The sequence below is a fragment of the Bombyx mori genome, chromosome 10 (assembly GCF_030269925.1).
Source record: "Bombyx mori chromosome 10, ASM3026992v2".
Lineage (NCBI taxonomy): Eukaryota > Metazoa > Arthropoda > Insecta > Lepidoptera > Bombycidae > Bombyx > Bombyx mori.
Window position 1 is genome coordinate 10,135,484 of NC_085116.1, and position 12,601 is coordinate 10,148,084.

The 12,601-nt window shown below is 36.8% G+C and overlaps 1 protein-coding gene across 8 annotated transcripts in view; it reads right to left on the minus strand.

Annotated features, from left to right (window-relative positions):
• LOC101746974 (potassium voltage-gated channel subfamily H member 8) overlaps positions 1-12,601 on the minus strand; it is an 82,218-nt gene that overhangs the window by 31,478 nt on the left and 38,139 nt on the right. For all 8 annotated transcript variants that reach the window (XM_062670612.1, XM_012697561.4, XM_062670615.1 and 5 more), the window contains one exon: positions 1,950-2,062. In XM_062670612.1, the coding sequence (XP_062526596.1) occupies positions 1,950-2,025 (76 nt within the window). In that variant the 5' untranslated portion in view covers positions 2,026-2,062. The remainder of the gene's footprint in view (positions 1-1,949; positions 2,063-12,601) is intronic.

Below are 12,601 nucleotides of genomic sequence, written 5' to 3' on the forward strand. Positions count from 1 at the left end.
AGCTTTAAATAAACCTAACGAGAATTATTTTGGAGAACTCTTTCACTTTACACGGCTTCGTAAACAATGTTGTTGCTGTACTTTAAAAATACAAAATACAAACGATTTCATTGTTAATTGTTTTAGTATTTGATTATTAAATTTGAAACGCTTATTATTTTATTATAAGGTTTATTTATTTATGTTTTATTTGTAATGTGCTTTTTATTTCACACTAGTTGTGCCTACTTAGCGCGCATTAACGAAGTCCTAAGTACTATCTGATACTGATAACTGATACTATAATACTATCTGAGTACTGAACGCAAAATCCGATTACTCTATTTGCACATAAAATGAGTCTAATGAAAGAACCGACGCGAATTCAAGTAGAAGTAGAAAGATGGTTTTTTTTTAAATAGGACAAAATTCAAAAGAAAACGCGTGTAATAGTTTCTGTAAAGTGAAAAATAACCGAATGAGCTTAAGCTAAGATTCAATTTAGCAAATTTTTAGAACGAGGCGTTTGTTGATTATTTTCTGGTCTGGTGATCTTAAATAAGTAATATTACTTACTTATCGTACGTACTTTCCTATCATTTGTTCGTATTAGCGCTTTTTTTTTTTTTTAGATGGGTGGACGAGCTCACAGCCCACCTAGTGTTAAGTGGTTACTGGAGCCCATGGTCATCTACAACGTAAATGCGCCACCCACCCTGAGATATAAGTTCTAAGATCTCAGTATAGTTACAACGGCTGCCCCAACCTTCAAACCGAAACGCATTACTGCTTCACGGCAGAAATAGGCAGGACGGTGGTACCTACCCGCGCGGACTCACAAGAGGTCCTACCACCAGTAAGCAGTATTCGCTAATGTTCCTATCAAATTTACTGATTGATGAAGTTAGACGATTTCCCTGTTCTTATCCAATGCATACGAGCTTACGGACCTTTCGATGGTGAGTAGGTAGCATTACAGCAAGTCACTGAGAATTGGTTTCAGACCACGTTTGAACAAAGACATTTTTAAGTCAGGAAAATCCGCCTAAGGTTCTATACAGGAGGAGGAGCTCATGTCAGTGCGGGATTTTACATCATAAATATTTGCCTTGAAACGCGCCGTGGTTGAACTCAGCGATTTATCATAAGCAATTCCGCGTAAGCGAACATATATCTTGCATTGTAATCATTTGCTAGGATCTACAACTCGAGACATGGACATAGATTATCCTTGAATTTATTGTACAATTACTTAAAATTAAAGCATTTATGGCTTAATAGATAAGACGCTCCGAGTTTTTTTTTATGTTTGAGAGATTACTGGTGGCCCGGAACCTTTCCAGTTTTACCAGGACAGGTGGGCGAGCAAGGGCTCAGCCAGGAGGGGTGGGATTTGCTAACAGCTACCCGAGCGCCTCCAAAGGAGACCTAGCAACTCAAAATTAGCTGCTTCGCAAATGAATCTACTGCCGGATCGGAATCGCGACCTACTGAGAAGATCCGGCCAGAAACTCAGCGGGCTGATGTTTAGGTTAGGCTGCATGTCGAACTCTTTGCCGAGTTCGACGAGTATGGTTACCGGGGTCCCTACTTCTAGTGTTAGAGCTAAAGGTGTCTAATGCAAAGGTTATTGGATCTGATGGATCCGTAAGGACGTGTCTAAAGCGTCGACGGTGACTGGCTCGTGCGTGATCAGGATTCGGGGAGTAGTCAGCGGTGGCAACGATAAGGCGATTATCATGTCGACGCTCCGAGTATCGTAGTCACGAGACTATGTCGTAATTTAATCACGGGACCAGTACAAATTTTTCTATATCAACTTAAGAAATTCCATGATACACGTACACAATTTGTGACCTTCAAAAACGTGGTTCACGATAAGAAAATAATATACGATATGGATGTCGTTCAGCATCCACTAGTGGAATTGAGGTGGGAAGAAAATTAAGACTATTTTAAGAAATACTTACGAGTGCCATCGAAACGAGTTGCGATGGTATCGAGGAAGGTGTTCTGGGGCGCGAGAAGCCCCTTGCGCACGGGCATCCCCTTACGACGCGCACCACGCGCACCCGCCCTCGATCTGAAACAAAACAAACAAGAATGTACTTTCCTAATGAAATACGTACTCAACAAATGTCCACGATTGACTTCCACGGTGAAGGAATAACATCGTGTAGTAAAAATCAAACCCGCAAAATTATAATTTGCGTAATTACTGCTGGTAGGACCTCTTGTGAGTCCGCACGGGTAGGTACCACCACCCTGCCTATTTCTGCCGTGAAGCAGTAATGCGTTTCGGTTTGAAGGGCGGGGCAGCCGTTGTAACTATACTTGAGACCTTAGAACTTATATCTCAATGTGGGTGGCGCATTTACGTTGTAGATGTTTATAGGCTCCAGTAACCACTTAACACCAGGTGGGCTGTGATCTCGTCCACCCATCTAAGAAATAAAAAAATAGAAAAAACCTACAAGTAGTCACTGTGCGTTACCTTTCTCCTATGCGTACTTACTACAAAGGTTGTTGGAAAGAGATCGCTATTAACAAAGATTACGGTACCATTTGCTTTATAGCCCAGACTGGAATATTAAAAACAAAGCCAATATAATGTAATGTAATTAATTCTTTATTATTATTCTTCAGCCCATGGACGTGGACTGCGAGAGATAGGCTTCCTCCAAAGCTGGCCACAGTAACCGAACCAGTGGGTACATCAAACACGAAAATCTATCGAATTCGTAATGTAAATGTATCGACACTTCGATACGAAAACGGATTATTACATTAGATGGTAGTCAAGCCTTTACGTTAACGTTCGTCAAAAGATTTTTCGTGCTCTCGATTATGAGTATATGTTTCGAGTTTCGAGAACGTGACGATTCGATTTCCAAACGACAAGCAGGAAATTCATTCGTGCTCCTGAAATTAATTCTTTTTACGGACGGTAGGGGCGCTGTTTATCGTATACAGTCAAACCTGGATAAGCGAGAGTTCAAGGGAGCACAATCTCATTCTTGCTTAAAGAGGTTTCTCACTAACCCGAATTTCTCGCTAATGCACCCTCTGAATTTCATTTCGGGATTTTCCGGATTCAAACGCATTCACAATTTTAAGTTTATCACTTAATAATGACAGTACTTTAATTTTCCGTTTTGACATGATGCAGAACAGAACTTTACTTCGCAATTTATTAACGATAAACTGAGTAGGTCCGACAAACAGGACGGCACACAGGCACACGTGTCCATTCGAAAAGAATGCGATAAAATAACAACGTTATTTAGTTCCACGAAAGTTAAGAATGAATCATAAAATAGCAGATGTTAAATTTGTTATTTGTTTTGTAATTTGTTCCTCCTAAATAATATAAATAAATAAAGCTCGACTGTCGCTTAAAGAAGTATAGATAAGTAGCAGTCTCACTTACGGAGGTACATGAGGGAAAAACGACTCTCTCTTACAGAGGCTTCTGTTTTTCGCTAATAGAGGTTTTAGGAGCTTAAAATGACGGGTCCTGGCTATTACTCTCACTTATATAGAGTTTTCTCACTTATCCAGTTCTCACTTACCCAGGTTTGACTGTATATTCTATTCTATCCAGAAAAAACGGCCCACTGAGTTTCTCGCCGGATCTTCTCAGTGGGTCGCGTTTCCGATCCGGTGGTAGATTCTGCGAAGCACGACTCTTGCTAGGGTTCGTGTTAGCAACGTCGTCAGGTTTGAGCCCCGTGAGCTCACCTACTAGTTAAGGTTACGCTGAAATAGCCTCTCAAGGCTATCAGCTTAAGTAAGGAAAAAAAAAAGAAAAAATGTATAGGAATATTTTTTCTGGATAGCGATACGAATACTGTTTCGATAGTCATTCGTGCTCGCCTCTCTACAAGTTGCATACACAGCAGATTCCCGCAACTTTTAGCAGGTCGGCGTTCCACCTCGTGGGATGCCAACGCACGCTTCGCTTTCCGGTTCACGGTCGCTATTCGAGAATTTTTCGGAAGCCATCTGCTATACGAGCGATGTGCTCTACCCAGTGCCACTTCAATCTTGCAATCCTTTCAGCTGTGCTAGTTATCTTGGTTCTTCTCCGAATCTCTTCATTCCTGATTCGATTTCGCAAGGAAGTTTCGTATTATTATTATTAATCATATAGTATTTGTTGTTATCCTTAAATAATATAAAACATAGTGGCAGTGTGCCTCTTCTATCTGATTCTCTGCTTATTTCCTACTACTGGTTTTCATACGGTTTTTAACAATAAAAAAAATTATAAACGAGGAAGATTTGGTTTTATAATTTGTAAATAGTTTGGGCAGAATGGCTGAAATGTCACTGACGGTGCTATACAAAAAAATGTATCGTATGCGTATTGCGCTCGACCAATTTTAAGGGGGACCGCAGGTGGAAAACTAGAAAAAAAAAATTTGACTATCCAATGAAATCCTTAAATTATTTATAATGATTGTGTTGTTGTTTATTACGCTCGTAAACAAGGTCATACGATTTCCCCTCTTTATGATATAGTTACTCTATCCTTTAATACGAGTAAAATAAATGAATATGGCAACACAGACGATTAGAAACAAAACTAAAATTTTATGGGGGCAGAGCGTATTTAATTATTATTAGAAGACCAACAGCAGGAGTATCTAAGTCCGGTAGGTTATCACCTATTTATGTCTTGAAGCGGTCATGTGTTCGAGCATTAACGGTGGAACAGCCTTTGTACTATGTAATTCAGATTTCGATTAAAACTAATATGAAAAATGAAATCGTAAATGATTCAATATATTCTCTCACTGATTAAAATATTTACTAAATTAAAGTTTAAATTTTAATACGCCGATTGTACACGTGCTTTACGTAAAATAAAGAGTTATATGCTCAACGTTTCGGGGACAAAAATAAAATCTAACTCCTAACGTTAACCACTCGGGCTTCAACCAGCCACGTTCAATAGAAAGTTTAGTTACATTTGTTCAAAAGTTAGAGCATGGGAATAGTCTAAATACTCTATGTAATTTAATACCTCTTATGTGGTAGGTATATACCTAGTCTTGCCATAAATACTGAGACAAAGGAAAAAAAAAACTATTGCGAATAACATTTATTACTTTTACAGTGTGTTAGTTTAATACATAAATATAAAACAATTTAAAGTATAAAAAGCTTATTCGAAGTGGTCTCCATTGGCTGCAATACAGTCCTTTAAACATTGAGGCCAGTTATCAATAGAAGCACGCACTCTTTCCATGGGAAATTTTTTCACTGCCAATCGTACGGATTGTTTTAGGGACTCCAAATTATCATAGCGTTTAGAGCAAGCCGTACTCTCTAAAACTGACCATAAATCATAATCCAGCGGATTAAGATCGGGACTAGACGACGACCAGTCTTCAGCTCTGATGAAGTCCGAAACGTTCGTTTCCAACCAAGACTGCGTAGACCGAGCTTTATGACCTGGCGCCGAGTCTTGCTGGACCATTCTTGGACCATTCTTGATTATTGAACATGGTGTTGTTAAGGGGCTTCACTACCTTCTCAAGAATGGTATCTTGATACACTTGTGCCGATGTTTTGATACCTTCTTCACAAAAGTATGGCTCAGTCACTCCTTCATAGCTAATACCCCACCAAACCATCACTGAAGTCGGATAGTGCCCACGTTGCACTCTGTCGTCTAATTGGGAAGCTTCCTTAGAGCTTTGAGCATAAATACGGTCATTTTGTTTGTTAGAATGTTGCTCAATTGTAAAAAAATTCTCATCCGTAAACAAATTTTTTCTATGACCTCCCTTTGCATACCGCTTCAGTAGTTGTTTCGATTTTACCACCCTATTCTCTTTTAAATTATCAGTTAAGAAATGACCAGTACGTCTCTTATAGGCTGTAAGTCCTAAGTCATCTTTTAAAATACGCGACATGGTTCTAGGTGCTATCTTCATCTCCCGAGATAAAATCTTTTGCTTTCGGACAGGATTTCTTTGAATTCTTTCCCTTACTGCTTTGACCACCTTTTTCTTACGAACACTACGTGGACGGCCAGATCTTTTTCTGTCACAAACAGAGGAGGTCTCATTGCACCTATTAATAGCCCGGTACACAAACATTTTACTAATACCAAGCGTATGGAGAGTTTTAAGAATTGCATTTGGCTCCATACCTACTTTGTGTTATGCAATCACAGCGATTCGGTTCTCTTTATCACCCCACTCCATTTTAATATCGCAAAATATTGTACAATGTATTGTCACCAAAATGAGAAAACACAATGAGCAATCATATAAAAATGACAGATTCCAAATTCAAATGTAATATTTTGTTTATTTTTAATTGTAACAGTATTTATAGCCAGACTAAGTATATAACTGCGGCTTTATTTAAAAACCTAAACATATTCCTTGTCAAATAAATGTCTACTATGTGCTAATTATAAAAAGGTTTTTTTTGCACATAATACATATTGCTTTGACCGCGACTATATTCCTATCGTATACTAATTTTCTTATAATAATAATAACCTTTCAAGTAACCCAAAATTATCCGACATCCCTTACCGAGAACCAAGATTTAGCTTTTGTTTTGAGAGGAAATAGAAAATAATAAAATCAGTATACAAGTTTACCAACAGACCTAAACAAACAGCTCCTTCGTGATCCAGCTTACGTTTGGACCATCGACACGATTTTTCAACAAATTCACTGTGCACACGTTATAGGTGTAAGTACACTTTCTTCTTGAGGGCATAAATATACATGGCGGACGCTCATGGTCCTTCTGAAAAGGGTGACAGATGCGTATTAAAATTCATGAAAAAATATATTTTTATCTTAGGCCTGTTTTTATTAATGAATATTACATTAATCTGCTTTTTTCCTTTCACATTTCGCTCTTTGTTACTTTACTTACTTTTTTTGTTGTTTTCGACAGACGTAGAAACTAAGTCTTAAAATTCTAAAATAATTCGTGACATTATTTTTAAGAATTCAACTCTATCGACAAATGAGTCAATACATAAATACACTATTTAAACATTTCTTGCATAGAATACGCCTAAACTCGTTCACGCTACAGTAAGATTGACAGTTCTCCAAGCCACAGCCCTAAATCTTACGATGGTGGCTACCCACAATATACTCAGCTAACCCATACAATGTCAGTCTTACTTAAAACATGTATAACTGTATATAAAGTATACATGATTTACAATTAATAAAAACACGGTCGAATACAAGATCTATACATTTAAATATGTACATAACGTTTATTCCCCTTATTCAAGCGACAACATTTATCTTCTCAGAAAGTGTATTTATTTTTAATCCAAGGTCTCTCTGAGTGTAATTAGGAAAACGACTTAGGAAAACATTTTTCCGGTAATTCTTTCTTGGATATAATTTTAATGAGCAAAGTAAGATTAGCAGTTCGATCTTATTACATACATGTCGGAGACGGTCATTAGTTTGGTAGCTAAACCAAACGCAGCTCGATTCCCGAGAGATGGCGGCACGATTGCGGTATCGTCGGAACTCCGATAACTTCGTGTTGACAGAGCCTAGCTGATGGAGGCGCATAGACGCCATCACACTTACCAACCAGCCTTCTTGAGAAGCGGTGTCTCTGTTCTAAGAACTATCATTCGTTTTCGTTCGCTAACGTCAAGAGAAGATATCTAAATTGTTCTAAGACAACAAACGTGATTGGTGTACTCAATATTTCTTTGAGTTTGATCACCCTATTCGTCCCTACGATGTCTGACGATGGTGTTATAATAATTGTTAATAATTGTGGCTTAATACGATAAAATATATTTACACTAATAAAGTGCTAACTCTGCTACGAATTACCTCTGTAAAATGGTTTTTTTGATCCCTGCAACTGCATTTTAATGTATAGCCAAACACATAAGTCGAATCATAGTAATATAATACGGACGTAAGAGATCTATTTCCAAAGCGTAGGCGGTAATCATAGTATTTTATTTATGCATTCCGCTTTGAAGGGTAGGATAGAAGTTCTACTATACAATTAAAACTTCCTATTCAGATAACCATTCATCCGTTAATGAGTTTGTTTATAAATGAAATAGTAAAATAAAAACAAAAGTTTATTCTTCATTGCGTTTCATATTAGTGATTTCATATTTCGTGAACCCGCAATGTAAAACGAACAGAACTAGTACCTCCATGCACCAGGTCACGAACAGCGCACGTAAACAATTTTTTTTTCTAAGAAAATTTCTGTTTTTGCTGTGTGTTGTGCAATAAAAATCTGCTGGTTACAAAACAAGCATTCGCTTCGTGAACATCCTCTTCTTAATTTCTATATTTTGACAGAAATCAAATTTAAAGTCGAATAAGGAAGGGATCAAGATTTATTTCGCGCTAGGCATTCCACGAAACCGGACGCAATAATTTCTGTAAACGAAGTAGTTAATGATGTATCGAAAGTGATTCGTAAACAACGGCACACGAGTAGGTACGTTTCTAGCCTTTTCGCGTTGTCATAAACTTTTTACGTGCCATAAATAATAAAGCAGTAAATACGAATTAATGGTTTTTAGAGGTATCGTTCCGCTCTCTACTCTCTCGGGAACGAGGATTCCTTGATATAAATAGATCTTGTTGATCTTGCAGTCTCGCTAAAGATATAATTCCCTTCATAAATCCGTTATTACGGGCATACGTTGTAATTTATTAACCATTTCGTATATAGATATCGTTTAGATATGGTCATACTTTATACGAAGCCATTTTCTTCACTTATTTTTCATTATAGAGCAATGTTTCAGTCAGTCGTACCAGTCTTAAAATAAATACCGGTATAATAGTTGTAGATACATCAGTACCATTCCCAAAGAGGGTTGACATCAGGCAAGGATCTAATCGTAAAATTTATGCCAAATTCCTATGCAACATGTTAGAATAAATAGAAAAAGAAGACAAGTTGCGCTGACCCTACACAATGTAGTGTAAGGGCAAGAAGAAGAAGTATTGTTAAGTACAACTCAGACTTCAGTCTCATATCTCAAAGTGGATGGTGAAATTTACAGAGCAATCCATGTGGAGCGTGTGTTGAATTGACCCCTATGATAATAAAGTTGAAATTGAAAATGCATTTTTGATTCTGATTTGTTGTAATAGTATTTTAAGTGACTTATGAGCTTCAATAATTATGGTAAATGTAATGATGAATATTCGAAGTATCTCTTTATCTACATACATGTGTCTAGCATCTATCTATGTTTATTTCTTCCGTTTCATTCAGTTTCGCATGTTGTTTTGTTAGTCCCACTCAAGCTTAATCTATTCAAATGCTAATGAGCTAGGCTTCCGAGATGGAAAGTGCTATTTAATTGTGATTAGATGAGTCTTAGATTAGATGAGTATACTGGTGGTAGGACCTCTTGTGAGTCCGCGCGGGTAGGTACCACCGCCCTGCCTATTTCTGCCGTGAAGCAGTAATGCGTTTCGGTTTGAAGGGTGGGGCAGCCGTCGTTACTATACTTGAGACCTTAAAACTTGTATCTCAAGGTGGGTGGCGCATTTACGTTGTGGATGTCTATGGGCTCCAGTAACCACTTAACATCAGGTGGGCTGTGAGCTCGTCCACCCATCTAAGCAATAAAAAAAAAAAAAAAAAAAAAAAGTCATTTCAATGAAATTAGGCACACATTTTGAGTGTGAAATATGACAGAAATATTCGCCAGTAAATAAGGACCAAATCATCTTAATAATAGCCTTAAATGATTTTTCCTTATACTAGTACAATAGCATATCCTTTGGCATCTCATTCCTATCTAGATTTAAAAAATGATTTCATTCCTAAGATTGAAACCACCGAGCTGCAGTTAAAAGAACATACGATTGTCGTGTCTTAATTATCCAATTCAAATAATAACGAAAAACATTTATCCAGTACTTAAATATTGCTTTAGTTGGTATGTGTTGTTACTATGTGAATAATTTTAAACTATTACATTAAAATAGAGCTAGTACTGTGAAGGAGCACTGGAGCAAACGGGAACCACTTCATAAAAGTTTCTTTGAACACACACAAAACAATATGAACGTTAACGAAACATCACTGCTTATAAGCCCCGAGTATATTTCACGGGTACTGTCAAAAGTTACGTTCGTATCTAATTACATTTAATTTTACCCGTCAAAGGAAATTGATATTAAGCGAAATGAATGGTATCAAATAATTTGTTTATAGAGATACCCTTTAAATGCCCTTTGAAATTCTCGTCGATGTGGTGCTGCCCTTTGAACTGATAATTGTTAAATAAAAACAATTAGGCGAACAAAAGGAAGACACAATTCCAGTTACAGCTCAGAATGTTGATTTTGTTTTATTTAGCGACTTTACTCGATGCTACTAGGAAAGATGCTAGGTGTTGAAAATTTCTCGTAATATAAAGGATAAGACGCCTGGTGCACTCTTATCAACGATGCGACTATGTCAGTGCTATGCTTTAATCTCGTATGCATGTATTTTAGATGTATTCTCAAACCGAATCAAAATCCAAAAAAGTATGTTAATTATAATCTATATATTAATACGTGAAGCAAAAATTTTATATCCCTTTTTACGAAAATAGCGCGGACGGAGGAGTATGAAATTTTTCACACTTATAGAGAATATAGAGAAGAAGTGCACAATGCTTATATTTTTTTAAAATAATGCATAAAAGATACATTAAATCAATAAAGAAAACATTACATACACTACATACCATGTATTTGACGCACACATGCATGCATACTATTTATTGTCAAACTTTTGTTCTTGACGTCTGTGGTCGAATTGAGAATAGATTAAATATTGTTTGTCTTTACTAATATTTTTATAGTGTAGCCTTCGCGAAATTTGTGATTATAGAAGTATAAAATACAATCTTAATAGTGTACAAACTTATTATACAATTCCAATTAATTATAGTCGAATTTCGACTACTGCGGGACCACTAGTAATAATAAAAATTCAAAATCCTGCATCTTTTAAAGCTTTATTTTCGTTGTTAATGTCAAATCGTAATATTTTTGTTATTTAGGCATTTTGTTAAACTAGGAGATTATATTGTATGTTGGAATAAAATTTAAAACAAAAGATTTTAGCACATCATAATGCTTAGATTTTTTTATTTATTATGCTTAGATGGTTGGACGAGCTCACAGCCCACCTAGTGTTAAGTGGTCACTGGAGCCCATAGACATCTACGACGTAAATGCGCCACCCACCTTGAGATATAAGTTCTAAGGTCTCAGTATAGTTACAACGGCTGCCCCACCCTTCAAACCGAAACGCATTACTGCTTCACGGCAGAAATAGGCGGGGTGGTGGTACCTACCCGTGCGGACTCACAAGAGGTCCTTCCTCCAGTAAGAATTAGAACATAGCTCTAATGTATATTTTCTCAAAAGACTATGGATTCATTTATTTTTCGTAACTGTCCTGTGTGTTAATAAAGATCGTCCTAGAATCATAATTACCATTGAATAATATGCTCAGATCGTTACAGGCAGCCCCAAAAAATACCTAAATCAATTCAAATTTATCACCAAATCGAATCTATTATCACTTGAAAATAGACTGATGTAGCTGATTTGTTTTTCGATTTGCTGATTTATCCGTAATTGTCAGAACAAAGTAAGAACGAAAGTAAATTATTGGAAATCCGCAGGTAATTTATTTTTTCACGCAATATAAGCATTAGTCACCGCGGAACGTGCCGAGTTTCACTAATTTTGTTTAAAACTTACTGTAACAGCACGCAGTTATTTTTTAAGTTTAAAATTCTATTACTTGCTTAGAGCATTAACTTTTTTCCCTTCTTCAAAATCCATTTAAAGTGGATTAATGAATTCAAAGAATCTAAGGGGTGGTTCACGAGGGCTACGTCGAGTTCTGTACTTGCACAATAATTATTACTATAATTATATAATACAATACGTGTTATTTAATAGCAAATTTACAGGGCTTATCTGGAATACAAAGAATTCCGAGAGAAATTAATGAGATGTAATATACTTTTAAATTATAATTTGCGTAATTACTGGTGGTAGGACCTCTTGTGAGTCCGCACGGGTAGGTACCACCACCCCGCCTATTTCTGCCGTGAAGCAGTAATGCGTTTCGGTTTGAAGGGTGGAGTAGCCGTTGTAACTATACTGAGACCTTAGAACTTATATCTCAAGGTGGGTGGCGCATTTACGTTGTAGATGTCTATGGGCTCCAGTAACCACTTAACACCAGGTGGGCTGTGAGCTCGTCCACTGACCTAAGCAATAAAAAAAAATAAAAAAAATTGTCTTTGCTGGAATCGAATCACATCCCGAATCATTAATAACGTTCTAAAATCATTAACAAAATCTAATTTGACAGCTGCGTTACAGGTAATGAATGAATTGTAATAGTTATTTATTTGACGATAAATAAACGGAGCGTTGTTAACTAACTCGATCAATTGCATAGCTGGATCAGATCGTTTTCAGTTCAGCGAACCATACCAGAATACCGCAGCCAATTGCCAAATATATTACACCAACCCTTCCGTGGAACAAATATTAATTAATAATGAAATTCCCGGAAGTTCATAAATACAATGCAACAACGAAAA